Source organism: Anolis carolinensis, unplaced genomic scaffold, assembly GCF_035594765.1.
Source record: "Anolis carolinensis isolate JA03-04 unplaced genomic scaffold, rAnoCar3.1.pri scaffold_10, whole genome shotgun sequence".
In the NCBI taxonomy this organism is placed as follows: Eukaryota; Metazoa; Chordata; class Lepidosauria; order Squamata; family Dactyloidae; genus Anolis; species Anolis carolinensis.
This window is the reverse complement of record NW_026943821.1, coordinates 1,080,066-1,101,271: the sequence shown is the minus strand read 5'-3', so window position 1 is coordinate 1,101,271 and position 21,206 is coordinate 1,080,066. Positions and strand designations below refer to the sequence as shown.

Below are 21,206 nucleotides of genomic sequence, written 5' to 3'. Positions count from 1 at the left end.
TTCCTTTTTAAAGCCAGGACTTTCCCATCTAATATCCCTTATTTTGAATCCAGAGTCCCCAAATCTCTGATTATAATCCCTGTCCCAAGAGGTGGATGCAATTGCCTGTGACTGTCCATAAACAAACCTGATCTTTCCAACTAAATTCTGATATCCAGTTTGCCTTTTTTAAAACAACATGGGTTTTTTTTTAGTTCCTTTTCTCTGTATATCGATTGCCAAGTCTAAGAGTTCCCCATTTAGCATCAAACAACCGCCTTTTCCACAAGTGACTCAAAAACACGTAACAACGGGTTCCCCAAAATAGCAGGCATTTTAAAGAGCCCACATCCGACTTGGTGGTTTGACTTCCCATTTTAGCTCAGCCGTAGGCCATTGCAATCTCGATGGCGAAATAATAATAATAATAATAATAATAATAATAATAATAATAATAATAATAATAATAATATAAATCCATACTAATGAGTCCCAAAGGGAATTGCAAACCATCCCTGTTTTTCATCAAAGGGATCAGATGGTGTCTTCCTGCTTGATGAAAGGTCATTGCTCTGGATGGCCTTAATAATAATAATAATAATAATAATAATAATAATAATAATAATAATAATAATCCATACTAATGAGTCCCAAAGGGAATTGCAAACCATCCCTGTTTTTCATCAAAGGGATCAGATGGTGTCTTCCTGCTTGATGAAAGGTCATTGCTCTGGATGGCCTTAATAATAATAATAATAATAATAATAATAATAATAATAATATAAATCCATACTAATGAGTCCCAAAGGGAATTGCAAACCATCCCTGTTTTTCATCAAAGGGATCAGATGGTGTCTTCCTGCTTGATGAAAGGTCATTGCTCTGGATGGCCTTAATAATAATAATAATAATAATAATAATAATAATAATAATAATAATAATATAAATCCATACTAATGAGTCCCAAAGGGAATTGCAAACCATCCCTGTTTTTCATCAAAGGGATCAGATGGTGTCTTCCTCCTTGATGAAAGGTCATTGCTCTGGATGGCCTTAATAATAATAATAATAATAATAATAATAATAATAATAATAATAATAATAATACATCTTTATTTATATACCGCCCTATCTCCCGGATGGGACTCAGGGCGGTTTCCAATCATAAAAACAACACAAACATTACATAACAACATAATAACACATTATTAAGTAAAAATACAATTATAGAAATAACTAACACTTACATGACCTGATCAAGGGGACGGGAACCACAAACCCAATATATTAAAAATATATCATTTTAAGTTAGAGAAATCTTGTGCAATATATTCAGGCCCAGATCTCGTTTAACTCTAGGGAAATATAGAGTATGATTGACTCTCTTTCTCTGGAGGCCGATGGCCATCAGTCGGGAGGGATCCGATAGTGTCTTCCTGCCTAGCAGAAAAGGGTTGGACTGGATGGCCTTTAGGGGTCCCTTCCAACTTTTGGGCTCTATGGGTCAATAGAAACTGGATGACCATCTGTTGGGTGGGTTTTGATGGTGTCTTCCTATCTGAGAAAGCTGCCAGGTTCAAATCCCACCCGGGGAGAGCGCAGATGAGCTCCCTCTGTCAGCTCCAGCTCCATGCGGGGACATGAGAGAAGCCTCCCACAAGGATGGTAAAAACATCAAAATATTCAGGCAGAGTCCCTTGGGCAACGTCCTTGCAGACGGCCAATTCTCTCACTCCAGAAGCAACTTGCAATTTCTCAAGTCGCTCCTGACACGGAAAGAAAAATCTGAGACAGGGAGATTGGACTTGATGGCCTTTAGGGGTCCCGTCCAACTTTTGGGCTCTATTGGTCAACAGAAACTGGATGGCCATCTGTTGAGTGGGCTTTGATGGTGTCTTCCTATCTGAGAAAGGGATTTTGGACTGGATGGCCTTTGGGGGGTTCCTTCCAACTCTACGATTCTTTGGAAGACTTTATAAATAATATATAATCATAATAATTTTATTTTTGTATGCCGCCTCCATCTCCCCAACGGGGATATAATATCATATAATCTTTAAGCAGAGGCTGAATGGCCATCTGTCGGGAGGGATCGGACTGTGTCTTCCTGCCTAGCAGAAAAGGTTGGACTTGATGGCCTTTAGAAGTCCCAACTTTTCAGGTGATGTGAGCCAACAGAAAGTGGATGGCCATCTGTTGGGACGGATTGGATAGTGTCTTCTTGCCCAGCAGAAAGGGGCTGGACTAGATTGCCTTTGGGGGTCCCTTCCAACTCTAGGACTCTCTGGAAGTCTTTCAGCAGAGGCTGGATGGCCATCTGTCAGGAGGGATCAGATGTTGTCTTCCTCCCTAGCAGAAGGGTTGGACTAGATGGCCTTTAGGGGCCCTTTCCAACATTTGGGTTATGTGATTCAACAGACTGGGTGGCCATCTGTTGGGAGGGTTTTGAAGGTGTTGTCCTGCCTTGCAGAAAGGGGTTGGACTGGATGGCCTTTAGAGACCCCATCCAAAGTTTAAGTTATCTGATTCAACAGAGACTAGGTGGCCATCCGTTGGGAGGGTTCTGAATGTAAACACAGAAATATCATGACATATTGAAAACATTGACTACCAAAATAGCTTGGATTATCCAGAAGCTTGGATAAGCGAGGCTTGGATAAGTGAGAGACTACTGTATATTATATACCATACTTTTCCTTTTTTTCCCATTTTGCCGGACTATAGTTGACCAGGTGGCCACCAAGCAATAATAATAATAATAATAATAATAATAATAATAATAATAATAATATATTTAGCCCAACTCCTTTCTGCCATTGTGGACCAAAAGCACAAGCAAAGCACCCCTGACAGATGGCCTCCCAGCCTCAATGTTAATAATAATAATTATTATTATTACAGTAGAGTCTCACTTATCCAAGCTAAACGGGCCGGCAGAAGCTTGGATAAGCGAATATCTTGGATAATAAGGAGGGATTAAGGAAAAGCCTATTAAACATCAAATTAGGTTATGATTTTACAAATTAAGCACCAAAACATCATGTTATGCAACAAATTTGACAGAAAAAGTAGTTCAATACGCAGTAATGTTATGTTGTAATTACGGTATTTACGAATTTAGCACCAAAATATTATGATATATTGAAAACATTGACTACAAAAATGGCTTGGATAATCCAGAAGCTTGGATAAGCGAGGCTTGGATAAGTGAGACTCTACTGTATTATTATTATTGACACAACGACATTGTATGATACAGCAAACAAGATAGATATGCTGGAAATCATATCACAAAATCACAAGTCGAACTCTTCGCAAGTGTTTAGGACTGTGTGATTATTATTATTATTATTATATTTTGTATTTGTGGAGCATCAGAGGTGGAGGATATCGCACATGTCCTGTTCAGCTGTGAATTGTATAAGAAAGAGAGAGACCAATGACTCAGGCCATACATTATTCACAAAACACACTGGGACCCACATATTGAAACTTCATTTTTGTTGGCTGGCCAGAATCCTAAAATAACACACAAAACAGCCCTTTTCCTATTCAAAGCAACACAGCTGAGAATTGTTTTGATACAGCCAATGGGCTAATCAATAAAATGTGATTATTATTAATAATAATAATAATAATAATAATAATAATAATAATAATAATAATAATAATATGTTGGCTGGCTAGAACACACAAAACAGCCCTTTTCCTATTCAAAGCAACACAGCTGAGAATGGTTTTGATACAGCCAATGGGCTAATCAATAAAATGTGATTAATAATAATAATAATAATAATAATAATAATAATAATAATTGGAAAATGAACATGCAAAGATACTGTGGGACTTCCGAATCCAGACTGACAAAGTTCTGGAACACAACACACCAGACATCACAGTTGTGGAAAGGAAAAAGGTTTGGATCATTGATGTTGCCATCCCAGGTGACAGTCGCATTGACGAAAAACAACAGGAAAAACTCAGCCGCTATCAGGACCTCAAGACTGAACTTCAAAGACTCTGGCAGAAACCAGTGCAGGTGGTCCCGGTGGTGATGGGCACACTGGGTGCCATGCCAAAAGATCTCAGCCGGCATTTGGAAACAATAGACATTGACAAAATCACCATCTGCCAACTGCAAAAGGCCACCCGACTGGGATCTGCACGCATCATCTGAAAATACATCACACAGTCCTAGACACTTGGGAAGAGTTCGACTTGTGGTTTTGCGAAACGAAATCCAGCATGTCTATCTTGTTTGTTGTGTCATACAATGTCGTTGTGTTGATAATAATAATAATAATAATAAAAGAGGGTTGGAAGAGACCCCTTGGGCCATTTAGCCCAACCCCCTTCAGCCTTTGTGCCGTGGGGGCCGGATAAATGGCTTCAATGGGCCGCATGTGGCCCGCGGGCTGTAGTTTGGGGACCCGTGCTCCAGACCTTTCCAAGGCCCATCGCCTTGCTCTCCTGTGTCCGCTCCAGATGGGCCCGACATCCCCGTCATCCTCCCCAAGACACCGTATTACGCCGCGGGCACCACACTCCGCCTTTCCTGTACCGCGGCCTCCAACCCGCTTGCAAACTACACTTGGCATTTTGGGAACGGCAGTGTTTCCTCCGGGAGCACCCTGACTTTTAACCTGATTCTGAATGACACTGGGTTCTACAACTGCACGGCATCCAATGACGAGACGGATAAAAGCTCAACTCAATCCCAGAAGGTTACTGTTGTGGGTGAGTATCCTGCGAGTTGCATGCCTCCGTGTTGTGCGAGTGACTTCTGGCGAAAGTCTTTGTGGCCTGCTGCGCCTGTGCGCGGGTGCGTCTACACCGTGTGGACAAATGCAACTCGAATCCGCTCTAAGTGCCACGGGGTTGCAAGGTCTGCGAGCTCTGTCATCTTCTCTGCAGCAAACTACAACTCCCAGCATCCCATAACTTTCCACCGTGTCTCCGGTGGAATCCCTTTCCGATTTATTTTCGCCTTATTTGTGTCCCACTTTCTGTCTTCCTGGCACGTCATCTGCCAATGTCTGCGGCTCCTCGAGAGTTGATTTTCCCAACCCACAAATCCAATTTCTTGCCGTTCCGCATGCGTTGCAACCTTCTCTCCGAAGTATATCCTCCATCCGTCTCCACGGAGCTTCCAAATCATGACAATCAATGGGATGTTTTCTTCTCTCTTTTGCATGGTCTCTCTTCATTTCTGAAATCCTCAAGGCATCTCTTATGCCTTGCATCTGAGTCTTGATATCACTGTCCGTTGTTTCCTCGTACTTAGAACCACTCCAAATCACCCACTCTTATTATAACAAGAAAGAAGTATCCATGTATTTTTCCCATCGGTCAATGAATCTTGGTCTTTAGGCCTCTTGGTCTTTGGTCTTTAGGCAGAGGTTGGACGGGTGTCTTTCAGGAAGGTTTCGGTTGTGTATTCCTGCTGCTTGGACTAGATAGCGTTTCAGGGACCTTTTAGATTCTAAGATATTATCCTTCTAGGTCTCAAGTAGAAGAGATTTGCAATGGGCTTTTGGAGACTTCTATGTAGACGTTTCATGAGATAAAGATATAGATGGCTGGGTAGATAGGGAGCTAGGTGGATGGATGGAGAGAGAGATAGCTGGATGGATGGGTAGATGGATAGATAATAGTTAGATGGTAATGGATGGATGGATGGATGGATGGATGGATGGATGGATGGATGGATACATAGCTGGGTGGATGGGTAGATGGATAGATAATAGTTAGATGGTAATGGATGGATGGATGGATGGATGGATGGATGGATGGATACATAGCTGGGTGGATGGGTGAGTGGGTGGATCAATGGGTGGATCGATAGATGTATAGCTGGATGGATAGATAGATAGATAGATAGATAGATAGACAGACAGATAGGCAGAGAGAGAGAGAGAGAGAGGGAGAGAGATGGATAGCTAGATGAATGGATGGATGGATAGATACATACATACACAGCTGGATGGAGAGAGAGACATAGCTGGATGGATGGATAGATAGCTGGATGGATAGACAGATGGATGGATGGATAGTTTGATGGATAGCTGGCTGGATGGATGCATAGCTGGGTGGATGGGTGAGTGGGTGGATCAATGGGTGGATCGATAGATGTATAGCTGGATAGATAGATAGATAGATAGATAGATAGACAGACAGATAGGCAGAGAGAGAGAGAGAGAGAGAGAGAGAGAGAGAGAGAGAGATGGATAGCTAGATGAATGGATGGATAGATACATACATACATACACAGCTGGATGGAGAGAGAGACATAGCTGGATGGATGGATAGATGGATGGATAGATAGATAGCTGGATGGATAGACGGATGGATGGATAGTTGGATGGATAGCTGGATGGATAGATGGATGGATGGATAGCTGGATGGATGGATGGAAGGATGGATGGATGGATGGATGGATGGATGGATGGATGGATGGATGGATGGATAGAGAGATTTATGGATAGTTGGATGGATGGATATTTGGATGGATGGATGGATGGATGGATGGATACATAGATACATAGCTGGGTGGATGGGTGAGTGGGTGGATCAATGGGTGGATCGATAGATGTATAGCTGGATAGATAGATAGATAGATAGATAGATAGATAGATAGATAGATAGACAGACAGATAGGCAGAGAGAGAGAGAGAGAGAGAGAGAGAGAGATGGATAGCTAGATGAATGGATGGATAGATAGATACATACATACACAGCTGGATGGAGAGAGAGACATAGCTGGATGGATGGATAGATAGATAGATAGCTGGATGGATAGACGGATGGATGGATAGTTGGGTGGATAGCTGGATGGATGGATGGATGAATAGACGAATGGATGGATAGCTGGATGGATAGATGGATGGATGGATAGCTGGATGGATGGATGGAAGGATGGATGGATGGATGGATGGATGGATGGATGGATGGATGGATGAATAGAGAGAGTCAGATTTATGGATAGTTGGATGGATGGATATTTGGATGGATGGATGGATGGATGGATACATAGATACATAGCTGGGTGGATGGGTGAGTGGGTGGATCAATGGGTGGATCGATAGATGTATAGCTGGATAGATAGATAGATAGATAGATAGATAGATAGATAGATAGATAGATAGATAGATAGGCAGAGAGAGAGAGAGAGAGAGAGAGAGAGAGAGAGAGAGAGAGAGAGAGAGAGATGGATAGCTAGATGAATGGATGGATGGATAGATACATACATACACAGCTGGATGGAGAGAGAGACATAGCTGGATGGATGGATAGATAGATAGATAGCTGGATGGATAGACGGATGGATGGATAGTTGGGTGGATAGCTGGATGGATGGATGGATGAATAGACGAATGGATGGATAGCTGGATGGATAGGCGGATGGATGGATAGCTGGATGGATGGATGGATAGAGAGAGTCAGATTTATGGATAGTTGGATGGATGAATGGATGGATGGATACATACTTACCAACATACATACATAGCTGGATGGAGAGAGAGAGAGAGAGAAGAAATAGATTAGTTGGATCAATGGATGAATGTATAGCTAGATAAACAGATGTGAAAACATGTATGTATGTTTGTACTTCAAAGACAATGTGCTGGCACAATTGATACTATAAAAATCCATCACGGCCCTTTCCCAATCACGGAAATGAGATAGCATGTGCTAATATCTATCAATATAGACATAGACTGGTAGGCAACATCTCATATATAATAGATATAGTATATATATTGGTGGAGGAGCGTATGCAGTGAATCCCATCTTTTTGTTGTTGCTTTGGGCGCCTTTTCTCACCGGAGCCGACAAACAAAACCTTGTGCGCATTCTTTGCCTCCAAATCCTGCATGAAATGTGATTGAATCAATGCGAGAGAGTTTCGATGCCATTTCTGTCCGATTTATGGAAGAAATTCGGGGAGCGTTGTGTTGTGCAGATGTGTGCTTTTCCCCATCTTTGGACCCATTTTGGCTTTATAGCCATTGCGATACCAAATGCATGTGTTTTAAGTAGGACGGTAGTGATTTATCTCGTTCAACAAGTTTTTAATGGCTTTCGTGATTGTGTTGGTTTGAACTGTTTTTAATAAGTCTCTCGTTTAATTCCGTTTTAATGTTTATACACTTTGGTTTTAATGTATACATTGCACCAGTTAATTTGTTAGACACTTTGAATCCCCTTGAGAGAGAAAAAGTGGCATACAAATAACCATTATTATTATTATTTGCTTGTGATTTCCCTTGGATTGCAAAATGTTTGAATTCTCAGACCATATTATTATTATTATTATTATTTCCATATGTAATTCTGTCTAGCATACTTCAGGCTTTAATGTATATATTGTGCCATTTTTATTTGTTCGCTGCTTTGGGTCTCCTTGAGAGGGAGAAAACGAGATGCTATAATAATAATAATAATAATAATAATAATAATAATAATAATAAATATTAATAATAGTAGTAGTAATAACATCCCAAACTTTGTGTTTGTGTGTAATTTCCCTTGGACTGCAAAATATTTAAATGCTCAGACCGTATTATTATTATTTCCCGTATATAATTCTGTCTTGCAAACTTCATTTATTATTATTGGGTTGCTTCCCGAAGCATTCTCTCCTGACATTTCACCCACATCTATTTATTATTATTATTATTATTATTATTATTGACACAAAGATAGAGTATGACACAGCAAACGAGATATATATGCAGGATTTCATATTATTATTATTATTATTATTATTATTGACACAAAGGTAGAGTATGACACAGCAAACGAGATATATATGCAGGATTTCATATTATTATTATTATTATTATTGACACAAAGAGAGAGTATGACATAGCAAACGAGATATATATGCTTGATTTCATATTATTATTATTATTATTATTATTATTGACACAAAGATAGAGTATGACACAGCAAACGAGATATATATGCTGGATTTCATATTATTATTATTATTATTATTATTATTATTGACACAAAGAGAGAGTATGACACAGCAAACGAGATATATATGCTTGATTTCATATTATTATTATTATTATTATTATTATTGACACAAAGATAGAGTATGACACAGCAAACGAGATATATATGCTGGATTTCATATTATTATTATTATTATTATTATTATTATTATTATTGACACAAAGATAGAGTATGACAGCAAATGAGATATATATGCTGGATTTCATATTATTATTATTATTGACACAAAGATAGAGTATGACACCGCAAATGAAATATATATGCTGGATTTCATATTATTATTATTATTATTATTATTATTATTATTATTATTATTATTATTATTGACACAAAGATAATGAGCAATGAGATATATATGCTGGATTTCATATTATTATTATTATTATTATTATTATTATTATTATTGACACAAAGATAGAGTATGACACAGCAAACGAGATATGTATGCTGGATTTCATATTATTATTATTATTATTATTTCCATGCTTTTCATCTCTGGATTGAGACCCAAAGCAGCTCAATTCCCGTAACATTCTGTGCAATGGGGTTTTTTTTTCTCCTGTGTTTTGGATCCATTCAAAGTCTTTTTAGGACACAAAGGGAGGACCTGACAAAAGGTAAGAACTTTCAATGAAAATGATGGATGTTTTCATGGTGAAACGCCTGTCTTAGGGATAATAAGGTTATATTCAGGGCAGATCAGAGTCACTAACCTGTTTCACAACCTTTTTTCGGTTGAGACGATGACAATAAATGTGAGTCACCACTTTCTCGATTCGGACGTTTTGCAATGTTTGATCTCTCCGTGCATCAAGGGCCTGATTTCAATGCAAAAATCGTCATAGTATGAATTCATTTTTCTATCCATATATTATTATTATTATTATTATTATTATTATTATTATTATTATTGTGGAAATATTTGCATGCTTTTGTCCTTTCCGCATTTGCCGCTCCCTTGGCTTTTATTCCATCCTCCTCTCTCTTTATATTCCTCCTTTCTCCCATGTTAATGCAATTCTCAATGCAATTCCGTCAGCTATATCCCATAATACTCATTATACAGTCATTACAGAACCATATACTGTATATACTCGAGTATAAGCCTAGATTTTCAGCCCTTTTCTTAAAGACTGAAAAAGCCCCCCTTGACTTAAACTCGGGTGAGGGTCCTGGTTGGCTTATATTTGGGTCAGTTTATACTCGAGAATATAAAAATTGTACAATTCTATATATATTATATATATAAGAGTGATGGAATCCCGGCGACCAACAAAACAACAAAACTACAGACCCCCCAAACTCGACATTTGACAACACAACCCATCATCCATGCCTCTAGGTTGATACAACAAAAAGAAAAGAAAAATAAAGTCCTAATTAGAGGGAGATGAATAATTGTTTTTATCCAATTGCTGCTAGTTAGAAGGCTAAGCTCCGCCCACTCGGGCTCCTAGCAACCCACTCAGCCCAGGGGACAGGCAGAGTTAGGCCTCACTTAGACCTCTTCCACAGATTATCTAATTTTAACTGGATTATATGGCAGTGTAGACTCAAGGCCCTTCCTCACAACTATATATTCTTATCTGCTTATATTATCTGCTTTGCACTGGATTATCTTGAGTCCACACTGCCATATAATCCACTTCAGTGTGCATTTTATACAGCTGTGAAGAAGGGGCCTCATATAATCCAGTTCTAAGCAGATAATATAAGATTATCAATATACAGTAGAATCTCACTTATCCAACATAAACAGGCCGGCAGAACGTTGGATAAGTGAATATGTTGGATAATAAGAAGGGATTCAGGAAAAGCTGATTAAACATCAAATTAAGTAATCATTATACAAATTAAGCACCAAAACATGTTATACAACAAATTTGACAGAAAAAGAAATATATATGCTGGATTTCCTATTATTATTATTATTATTATTATTATTATTATTATTATTATTATTATTATTATTTTATGACACAGCTAGATATGCTGAATTTTGTATTATTATTTTTATTCTTATTCTTATTATTCTTATTATTATTGTAATGCTTAAAAATGAGCATTTCTAAGGAAACCCCCAAGGGTGGTTCCGAACAGGATCTACTGCAACCGAGACCAGTGTAGACCTGTGGAGTCGGTTCTTGGAAGTCCTTTGGACCCAAGACCTAGGGGAGCGTGACGCACATTGGACACTATGAACTATGGTCCTAATAATATCATAGCTCTCATAAAACGACTCTTAACGGCAGCTTGTGATGGAGAGAAACACCCACGTTTTGATTGCCGGCGGTTTCTGTGGATGACCCTCTCCAGGACTTTGCCCCGTTGTTCCCTCCCTGGTTTCCTGGCAAAAGCGGCTAATTACAGGGCAGGATGAAACCAGGGAAGGGTTTCAGTCGCCCTTGTTTCTCTAAGCAAAAAAGGCCGCCTTTCTCCCCGTCTGTTTGCTTCCCGGAGGCCTTGCATTTGGGCCTTGCGCATGGTAAAATCCTAAGTTGGAAGGGGGCACCCAAAGGCCATCCAAACCAACCCCTTTCCGACACAAACGAAGGCACAACCCAAGCCCTGGCACCATCCAATCCCTCCCGACAGGCTCTGCTTAAGAACCTCATCAGAATCATAGGTTTAGAAGGTTTACTCATTATTATTATCAAGCCGTGATGATAGATTGGTGAGAAATAAAATAATAATAATAATAATAATAATAATAATAATAATAATAATAATAATAATAATATGCCTCAAGTACCACCTCCCAGCAGCAAAGAACTGGTGGGATCACAAACCTGCAAAAGTCTTGGAAAATGAGCACACAAAGATACTGTGGGACTTCCGAATCCAGACTGACAAAAGTTCTGGAACACAACACACCAGACATCACAGTTGTGGAAAAGAAAAAGGTTTGGATCATTGATGTCGCCATCCCAGGTGACAGTCGCATTGACGAAAAACAACAGGAAAAGCTCAGCCACTATCAGGACCTCAAGATCGAACTTCAAAGACTCTGGCAGAAACCAGTACAAGTGGTCCCAGTGGTGATGGGCACATTGGGTGCCGTGCCAAAAGATCTCAGCCGGCATTTGGAAACAATAGACATTGACAAAATTACGATCTGCCAACTGCAAAAGGCCACCCTACTGGGATCTGCACGCATCATCCGAAAATACATCACACAGCCCTAGACACTTGGGAAGTGTTCGACTTGTGGTTTTGTGAAACGAAATCCAACATATCTATCTTGTTTGCTGTGTCATAATAAAATAATAATAATAAAACAAGCAGTCAAAGAAGAAGAACATGCCCTGGCAGAATATGTAAAGCAAAGTGAAGAACCTGCTTTGATTGAAGTCAAAAATCAGAAACTCCTCAAAGCACAGCAGACAAAAAACCAGTACAAGAAAACCGCACACAAACTAGAACTGACAGCTGGCACTGTCAAGCTTCTGCCGGCCCGTTTAGCTTGGATAAGTAAGACTCTACTGTAATGTAATTTTATTGGTACAGTAGAGTCTCATTTATCCAATATAAACGGGCCGGCAGAATGTTGGATAAGCGAATATCTTGGATAATATGGAGGGATTAAGGAAAAGCCTATTAAACATCAAATTAGGTTATGATTTTACAAATTAAGCACCAAGACATTATGTTATACAACAAATTTGACAGAAAAAGTAGTTCAATACGCAGTAATGCTATGTAGTAATTACTGTATTTACGAATTTAGCACCAAAATATCACGATGTATTGAAAACATTGACTACAAAAATGCGTTGGATAATCCAGAACGTTGGATAAGCGAGTGTTTGATAAGTGAGATTCTACTGTACCAATAATAATAGAGAAAAATAATAAATGTAATAATACCAACAATAATAGAGAAAAATAATAAATGTAATAATACGGGTTCGGGCTGTGGCGCAGGCTGGAGAGCAGCTGCAATCAATCACTGCAATGAATCACTCTGACCAGGAGGTCATGAGTTCGAGGCCCGGCACGGAGCCTATGTTTGTTTGTCTTTGTTCTATGTTAAAAAACATTGAATATTTGCCTATATGTGTAATGTGATCTGCCTTGAGTCCCCTTCGGGGTGAAAAGAGCGGAATATAAATGCTGTAAATAAAATAATAAATAAAATAATACCAACAATAATAGAGAAAAATAATAAATGTAATAATACCAACAATAATAGAGAAAAATAATAAATGTAATAATACCAACAATAATAGAGAAAAATAATAAATGTAATAATACCAACAATAATAGAGAAAAATAATAAATGTAATAATACCAACAATAATAGAGAAAAATAATAAATGTAATAATACCAACAATAATAGAGAAAAATAAATGTAATAATACCAATAATAATAGAGAAAAATAAATGTAATAATACCAATAATAATAGAGAAAAATAAATGTAATAATACCAATAATAATAGAGAAAAATAATAAATGTAATAATACCAACAATAATAGAGAAAAATAATACATGTAATAATACCAACAATAATAGAGAAAAAATGTAATAATACCAATAATAATAGAGAAAAATAATAAATGTAGTAATACCAACAATAATAGAGAAAAATAATAAATGTACCCTATATTCTCGAGTATAGGCTGACCCAAATATAAGCCAACCAGGACCCTCACCTGTTTAAGCAGAGGGGGGGGGGGGTTCAGTCTTAAAAAAAGGACTGAAAAACTAGGTTTATACTCGAGTATATACGGTATATATAATCTGCTAAGAATGTGTCCCATTTTGCTTCAACATGGTTTCTTTGTGCAGCAACTGACTCAGTGGGCTTCTCCTTCCCAAGTGGGGTCTCCTTGGTGGTCAAGACCCGGACGGGGCGCAGGGCGGGTGACCCTCCCTCTCTGTTTTGTGCGCAGAGCACCTCGACCCGCCCGTCCTGACGCCCGATTCCTACCTGCCGTTGGAGAAGGAGAACGTCACCTTGAAGTGCAACACCTCCAGCAGCGCCGCCGTCTCCTGGCAGAAGGACGGCAAGGATGAGCTCCCCGGGAATGCCGCCCTTTCGGAAAACAACAGGACACTCACCCTCTCCGGCTTCACCCAAAAGGACAACGGGACTTACACCTGCGTGGCCAGCAACCCGCGCTTCACAGCACCGAGCAACCCCAGTGTCCTCTCCATGGCCTGTGAGTTGGAGTAGTAATAACAATAATAATAACAATACATAATTCAAATTTTATGTGTATTCCGCAACATCTCCCGGGAGGAATTATACCCCGCTTTATCTTTCCTGCAGGAGACTCAAAGCGGCTTAACATTAAAGCATCAGCATACAATTCAAAGTATACGATGATGATGATGATGATGATGATTATTATTATTATTATTATTATTATTATATTTATACTCCGCTTTATCTCTCCTGCAGGAGGCTCAAAGCAGCCTAACATAAAAGCATCAGCATACAATTCAAAATATATTATTATTATTATTATTATTATTATTATTATTATTATTATTATATTTATACTCAGCTTTATCTCTCCTGCAGGAGGCTCAAAGCGGCTTAACATAAAAGCATCAGCATACAATTCAAAATTTATTATTATTATTATTATTATTATTATTATTATATTTATACTCCGCTTTGTCTCTCCTGCAGGAGGCTCAAAGCAGCCTAACATAAAAGCATCAGCATACAATTCAAAATATATTATTATTATTATTATTATTATTATTATTATTATTATTATTATATTTATACTCCGCTTTGTCTCTCCTGCAGGAGGCTCAAAGCGGCTTAACATTAAAGCATCAGCATACAATTCAAAATATATTATTATTATTATTATTATTATTATTATTAGATTTATACTCTGCTTTGTCTCTCCTGCAGGAGACTCAAAGCGGCTTAACATTAAAGCATCAGCATACAATTCAAAATATATTATTATTATTATTATTATTATTATTATTATTATTATTATTATTAGATTTATACTCCGCTTTGTCTCTCCTGCAGGAGACTCAAAGCGGCTTAACATAAAAGCGTCAGCATACAATTCAAAATATATTATTATTATTATTATTATTATTATTATTATTATTATTATTATTATATTTATACTCAGTTTTATCTCTCCTGCAGGAGGCTCAAAGCGGCTTAACATTAAAGCATCAGCATACAATTCAAAATATATTATTATTATTATTATTATTATTATTATTATTATTATTATTATTATTATTATTATACTCCGCTTTATCTCTCCTGCAGGAGGCTCAAAGCGGCTTAACATTAAAGCATCAGCATACAATTCAAAATATATTATTATTATTATTATTATTATTATTATTATTATTATTATTATATTTATACTCCGCTTTATCTCTCCTGCAGGAGGCTCAAAGCAGCTTAACATAAAAGCATCAGCATACAATTCAAAATATATTATTATTATTATTATTATTATTATTATTATTATTATTCTCCGCTTTGTCTCTCCTGCAGGAGGCTCAAAGTGGCTTAACATAAAAGCATCAGCATACAATTCAAAACATATTATTATTATTATTATTATTATTATTATATTTATACTCCACTTTATCTCTTCTGCAGGAGGCTCAAAGCGGCTTAACATAAAAGCATCAGCATACAATTCAAAACATATTATTATTATTATTATTATTATTATTATTATTATTATTATTATATTTATACCCCGCTTTGTCTCTCCTGCAGGAGGCTCAAAGCGGCTTAACATAAAAGCATCAGCATACAATTCAAAATATACTATTATTATTATATTTATACTCCGCTTTATCTCTCCTGCAGGAGGCTCAAAGCAGCCTAACATAAAAGTATCATCATACAATTGAAAATATTATTATTATTATTATTATTATTATTATTATTATTATTATTATTATTATTATTATGACACAGCAAACAAGATAGATATGCTGGATTTCGTATTATTATTATTATTATTATTATTATTATTATTATTATTATTATTATTATATTTATACTCCGCTTTATCTCTCCTGCAAGAGGCTCAAAGCGGTTTAATATAAAAGCATCAGCATACAATTCAAAATATATTATGTTGGAAACACCATTGGCAGGATAAGATGTCCAGTCCTTTGCTCATAATGCAGAGAGGTCAGGCCTTCAATCTCAGTCCAACCCTTAATTCTTTTCCTTTCTAGACGGGCCCAACAATGTCAAGATCAACTCGACCAGAAACCTCACCGTGGGGCTCGATTCTACGGTGTCCCTTGTCTGCTCCGCCGACTCCAACCCCGAAGCGCAGTTCCGGTGGTTTGTCAACAACACCGCTGTGACTGTGACCAAAGCGACCTACAACATTGCCTCGGTGACTTGGGGAAATGCCGGGGAATACAGGTGCCAGGCCAACAACTCCAGGACCAACCTCACAGGCACCTACACAGTCACCATCATCGTGCAAGTTGGTGAGTGTCCAAAACGGAGACATGGGCCGTTCTGTGTGCCCGTTTCCACTCAATTTATTTGTCCCATCACAGTAGGTTACGTTCTTCCATCTTGGTGCAAACGGCAGTGTGGCTGCTATAGTCATATACAGCAGCCTTGTTTCATGGGTCATATCTTGAATCAAAGGCATTGGCATTCAGTGCCAGTTTCTGCTCAGTCTATTCATTCCATCACATCAGGCAATCTTTATGTTCTTCCATCTTGGTGCAAACGGCAGTGTGGCTGCTATAGTCATATACAGCAGCCTTGTTTCATGGGTCATATCTTGAATCAAAGGCATTGGCTTTCGGTGCCTGTTTCTGCTCAGTCTATCTGTTCAATCCCATCAGGCAATCTTTATGTTCTTCCATCTTGGTGCAAACGGCAGTGTGGCTGCTATAGTCATATACAGCAGCCTTGTTTCATGGGTCATATCTTGAATCAAAGGCATTGGCATTCAGTGCCAGTTTCTGCTCAGTCTATTCATTCCATCACATCAGGCAATCTTTATGTTCTTCCATCTTGGTGCAAACGGCAGTGTGGCTGCTATAGTCATATACAGCAGCCTTGTTTCATGGGTCATATCTTGAATCAAAGGCATTGGCTTTCGGTGCCTGTTTCTGCTCAGTCTATCTGTTCAATCCCATCAGGCAATCTTTATGTTCTTCCATCTTGGTGCAAACGGCAGTGTGGCTGCTATAGTCATATACAGCAGCCTTGTTTCATGGGTCATATCTTGAATCAAAGGCATTGGCATTCAGTGCCAGTTTCTGCTCAGTCTATTCATTCCATCACATCAGGCAATCTTTATGTTCTTCCATCTTGGTGCAAACGGCAGTGTGGCTGCTATAGTCATATACAGCAGCCTTGTTTCATGGGTCATATCTTGAATCAAAGGCATTGGCTTTCGGTGCCTGTTTCTGCTCAGTCTATCTGTTCAATCCCATCAGGCAATCTTTATGTTCTTCCATCTTGGTGCAAACGGCAGTGTGGCTGCTATAGTCATATACAGCAGCCTTGTTTCATGGGTCATATCTTGAATCAAAGGCATTGGCATTCAGTGCCAGTTTCTGCTCAGTCTATTCATTCCATCACATCAGGCAATCTTTATGTTCTTCCATCTTGGTGCAAACGGCAGTGTGGCTGCTATAGTCATATACAGCAGCCTTGTTTCATTGATCATATCTTGAATCAAAGGCATTGGCATTCAGTGCCAGTTTCTGCTCAGTCTATCTGTTCAATCACATCAGGCAATCTTTATGTTCTTCCATCTTGGTGCAAACAGCAGTGTGGCTGCTATAGTCATATACAGCAGCCTTGTTTCATGGGTCATATCTTGAATCAAAGGCATTGGCATTCAGTGCCAGTTTCTGCTCAGTCTATTCATTCCATCACATCGGGCAATCTTTATGTTCTTCCATCTTGGTGCGTACAGCAGTGTGGCTGCTATAGTCATATACAGCAGCCTTGTTTCATGGGTCATATCTTGAATCAAAGGCATTGGCATTCAGTGCCAGTTTCTGCTCAGTCTATTCATTCCATCACATCAGGCAATCTTTATGTTCTTCCATCTTGGTGCAAACAGCAGTGTGGCTGCTATAGTCATATACAGCAGCCTTGTTTCATTGATCATATCTTGAATCAAAGGCATTGGCATTCAGTGCCAGTTTCTGCTCAGTCTATTCATTCCATCACATCGGGCAATCTTTATGTTCTTCCATCTTGGTGCGTACAGCAGTGTGGCTGCTGTGTTGGTGCATACAATGGTCGCAATGGTCATATATTGAAACGGAGACATTGGGATGGTGGTTCATATAGCAATCTTGCTACAATTGATATATATTGAATCAGAGACATTGGGATGGTGGTGCCTACGAAATCTTGCTTCATTGGTCATATATAGAATGGGAGACATTAGGATGGTGGTGCATATGGAAGTCTTGCCGCAATGGTCATATATAGAATTGGAGACATTGGGATGGTGGTACATACGGCAATCTTGCCACAATGGTCATATATTGAACTGGTTGCAATGGTCATATTTTGAATCTGAGACATTGGGATGGTGGTTCATATAGCAGTCTTGCTACAATGGATATATATTGAATCAGAGACATCAGGATGGTGGTGCCTATGGCAGTCTTGCCGCAAAGGTCATATATAGAATTGGAGACAATGGGATGGTGGTGCCTACAGAAGTCTTGCCGCAATTGTCATATATTGAATCTGAGACATTGAGATGATGGTAAATATGGCAGTCTTGCTACAATGGATATATACTGAATCAGAGACATTGGGATGGTGGTGCCTACGGAAGTCTTGCCGCAATGGTCATATATAGAATTGGAGACATTGGGATGGTGGTACATACGGCAATCTTGCCACAATGGTCATATATTGAACTGGTTGCAATGGTCATATTTTGAATCTGAGACATTGGGATGGTGGTTCATATAGCAGTCTTGCTACAATGGATATATATTGAATCAGAGACATCAGGATGGTGGTGCCTATGGCAGTCTTGCCGCAAAGGTCATATATAGAATTGGAGACAATGGGATGGTGGTGCCTACAGAAGTCTTGCCGCAATTGTCATATATTGAATCTGAGACATTGAGATGATGGTAAATATGGCAGTCTTGCTACAATGGATATATATTGAATCAGAGACATTGGGATGGTGGTGCCTACGGAAGTCTTGCCGCAATGGTCATATATAGAATTGGAGACATTGGGATGGTGGTACATACGGCAATCTTGCCACAATGGTCATATATTGAACTGGTTGCAATGGTCATATTTTGAATCTGAGACATTGGGATGGTGGTTCATATAGCAGTCTTGCTACAATGGATATATATTGAATCAGAGACATCAGGATGGTGGTGCCTATGGCAGTCTTGCCGCAAAGGTCATATATAGAATTGGAGACAATGGGATGGTGGTGCCTACAGAAGTCTTGCCGCAATTGTCATATATTGAATCTGAGACATTGAGATGATGGTAAATATGGCAGTCTTGCTACAATGGATATATATTGAATCAGAGACATTGGGATGGTGGTGCCTACGGAAGTCTTGCCGCAATGGTCATATATAGAATTGGAGACATTGGGATGGTGGTACATACGGCAATCTTGCCACAATGGTCATATATTGAACTGGTTGCAATGGTCATATTTTGAATCTGAGACATTGGGATGGTGGTTCATATAGCAGTCTTGCTACAATGGATATATATTGAATCAGAGACATCAGGATGGTGGTGCCTATGGCAGTCTTGCCGCAAAGGTCATATATAGAATTGGAGACAATGGGATGGTGGTGCCTACAGAAGTCTTGCCGCAATTGTCATATATTGAATCTGAGACATTGAGATGATGGTAAATATGGCAGTCTTGCTACAATGGATATATATTGAATCAGAGACATTGGGATGGTGGTGCCTACGGAAGTCTTGCCGCAATGGTCATATATAGAATTGGAGACATTGGGATGGTGGTACATACGGCAATCTTGCCACAATGGTCATATATTGAACTGGTTGCAATGGTCATATTTTGAATCTGAGACATTGGGATGGTGGTTCATATAGCAGTCTTGCTACAATGGATATATATTGAATCAGAGACATCAGGATGGTGGTGCCTATGGCAGTCTTGCCGCAAAGGTCATATATAGAATTGGAGACAATGGGATGGTGGTGCCTACAGAAGTCTTGCCGCAATTGTCATATATTGAATCTGAGACATTGAGATGATGGTAAATATGGCAGTCTTGCTACAATGGATATATACTGAATCAGAGACATTGGGATGGTGGTGCCTACGGAAGTCTTGCCGCAATGGTCATATATAGAATTGGAGACATTGGGATGGTAATACATACCTACGGCAGCCTCGCTTCATTGGTCATATATTGAACCGGTATACATTGGCTTTCGGAGACAATGGCCGACTTCTGGGAGGATGGTTGGTTTTGGTCGGGTTCCATCGAAACCATCCCACCTTCTTTGTTGAATTCAAAGAGCGGCTGACGCAAACGCAAGGAACCGGATCCAGCCTGTTGCTGGCGGTTGTCGCTTTTATTTGCTTACATTTGTGTCCTACACTTTGGGATGAAACAGCTCCTTTATGGTCTCATAAAGAAAAGGTGGCAGCACTGGATCACGCACAATCAAAGCCATAAACTTTTTAAAGAGAAATGAAAGGTTAATGGTTACCTGTTGTCGGTAAGGACTATCGAACCCATGGTGCACCTGAGCCTTTGTATTGAAACCCATTTCTTCTTTTCTCTCAATTGTTGAAGCGCCGTCTGTTTGCGTCCCGTATCTTTGCGTTTGTTTCCTTTGTGAAAAAGTTGGGGGGTATATATATATATGTGTGAATATTAACCCGTCATAGAGGTTTGCGTTAATATGTTATTTGTATTATTACCTTTATTATTTTTCTCTAATATTATTGGTATTATTACATTTATTATGTTTCTCCATTATTATTGGTATTATTACCTTTATTATTTTTCTCCATTATTATTGGTATTATTACATTTATTATGTTTCTCAATTATTATTGGTATTATTACTTTTATTATTTCTCTCCATTATTATTGGTATTATTACCTTTTTATTTCTCTCCATTGTTATTGGTATTATTACCTTTATTATTTTTCTGTAATATTATTGGTATTATTACATTTATTATTTCTCTCCATTATTATTATTGGTATT

The 21,206-nt window shown here is 38.6% G+C and overlaps 1 protein-coding gene across 5 annotated transcripts in view; it reads left to right on the top strand.

The window, feature by feature from the left end:
• LOC103282503 (carcinoembryonic antigen-related cell adhesion molecule 5) overlaps nucleotides 1–21,206 on the top strand; it is a 92,328-nt gene that overhangs the window by 54,728 nt on the left and 16,394 nt on the right. For 4 of the 5 annotated variants that reach the window (XM_062962155.1, XM_062962154.1, XM_062962157.1 and 1 more), the window contains 3 exons: nucleotides 4,465–4,716; nucleotides 13,900–14,169; nucleotides 16,196–16,459. In XM_062962155.1, the coding sequence (XP_062818225.1) occupies nucleotides 4,465–4,716; nucleotides 13,900–14,169; nucleotides 16,196–16,459 (786 nt within the window). The remainder of the gene's footprint in view (nucleotides 1–4,464; nucleotides 4,717–13,899; nucleotides 14,170–16,195; nucleotides 16,460–21,206) is intronic. The other variant, XM_062962158.1, reaches the window with a different exon arrangement.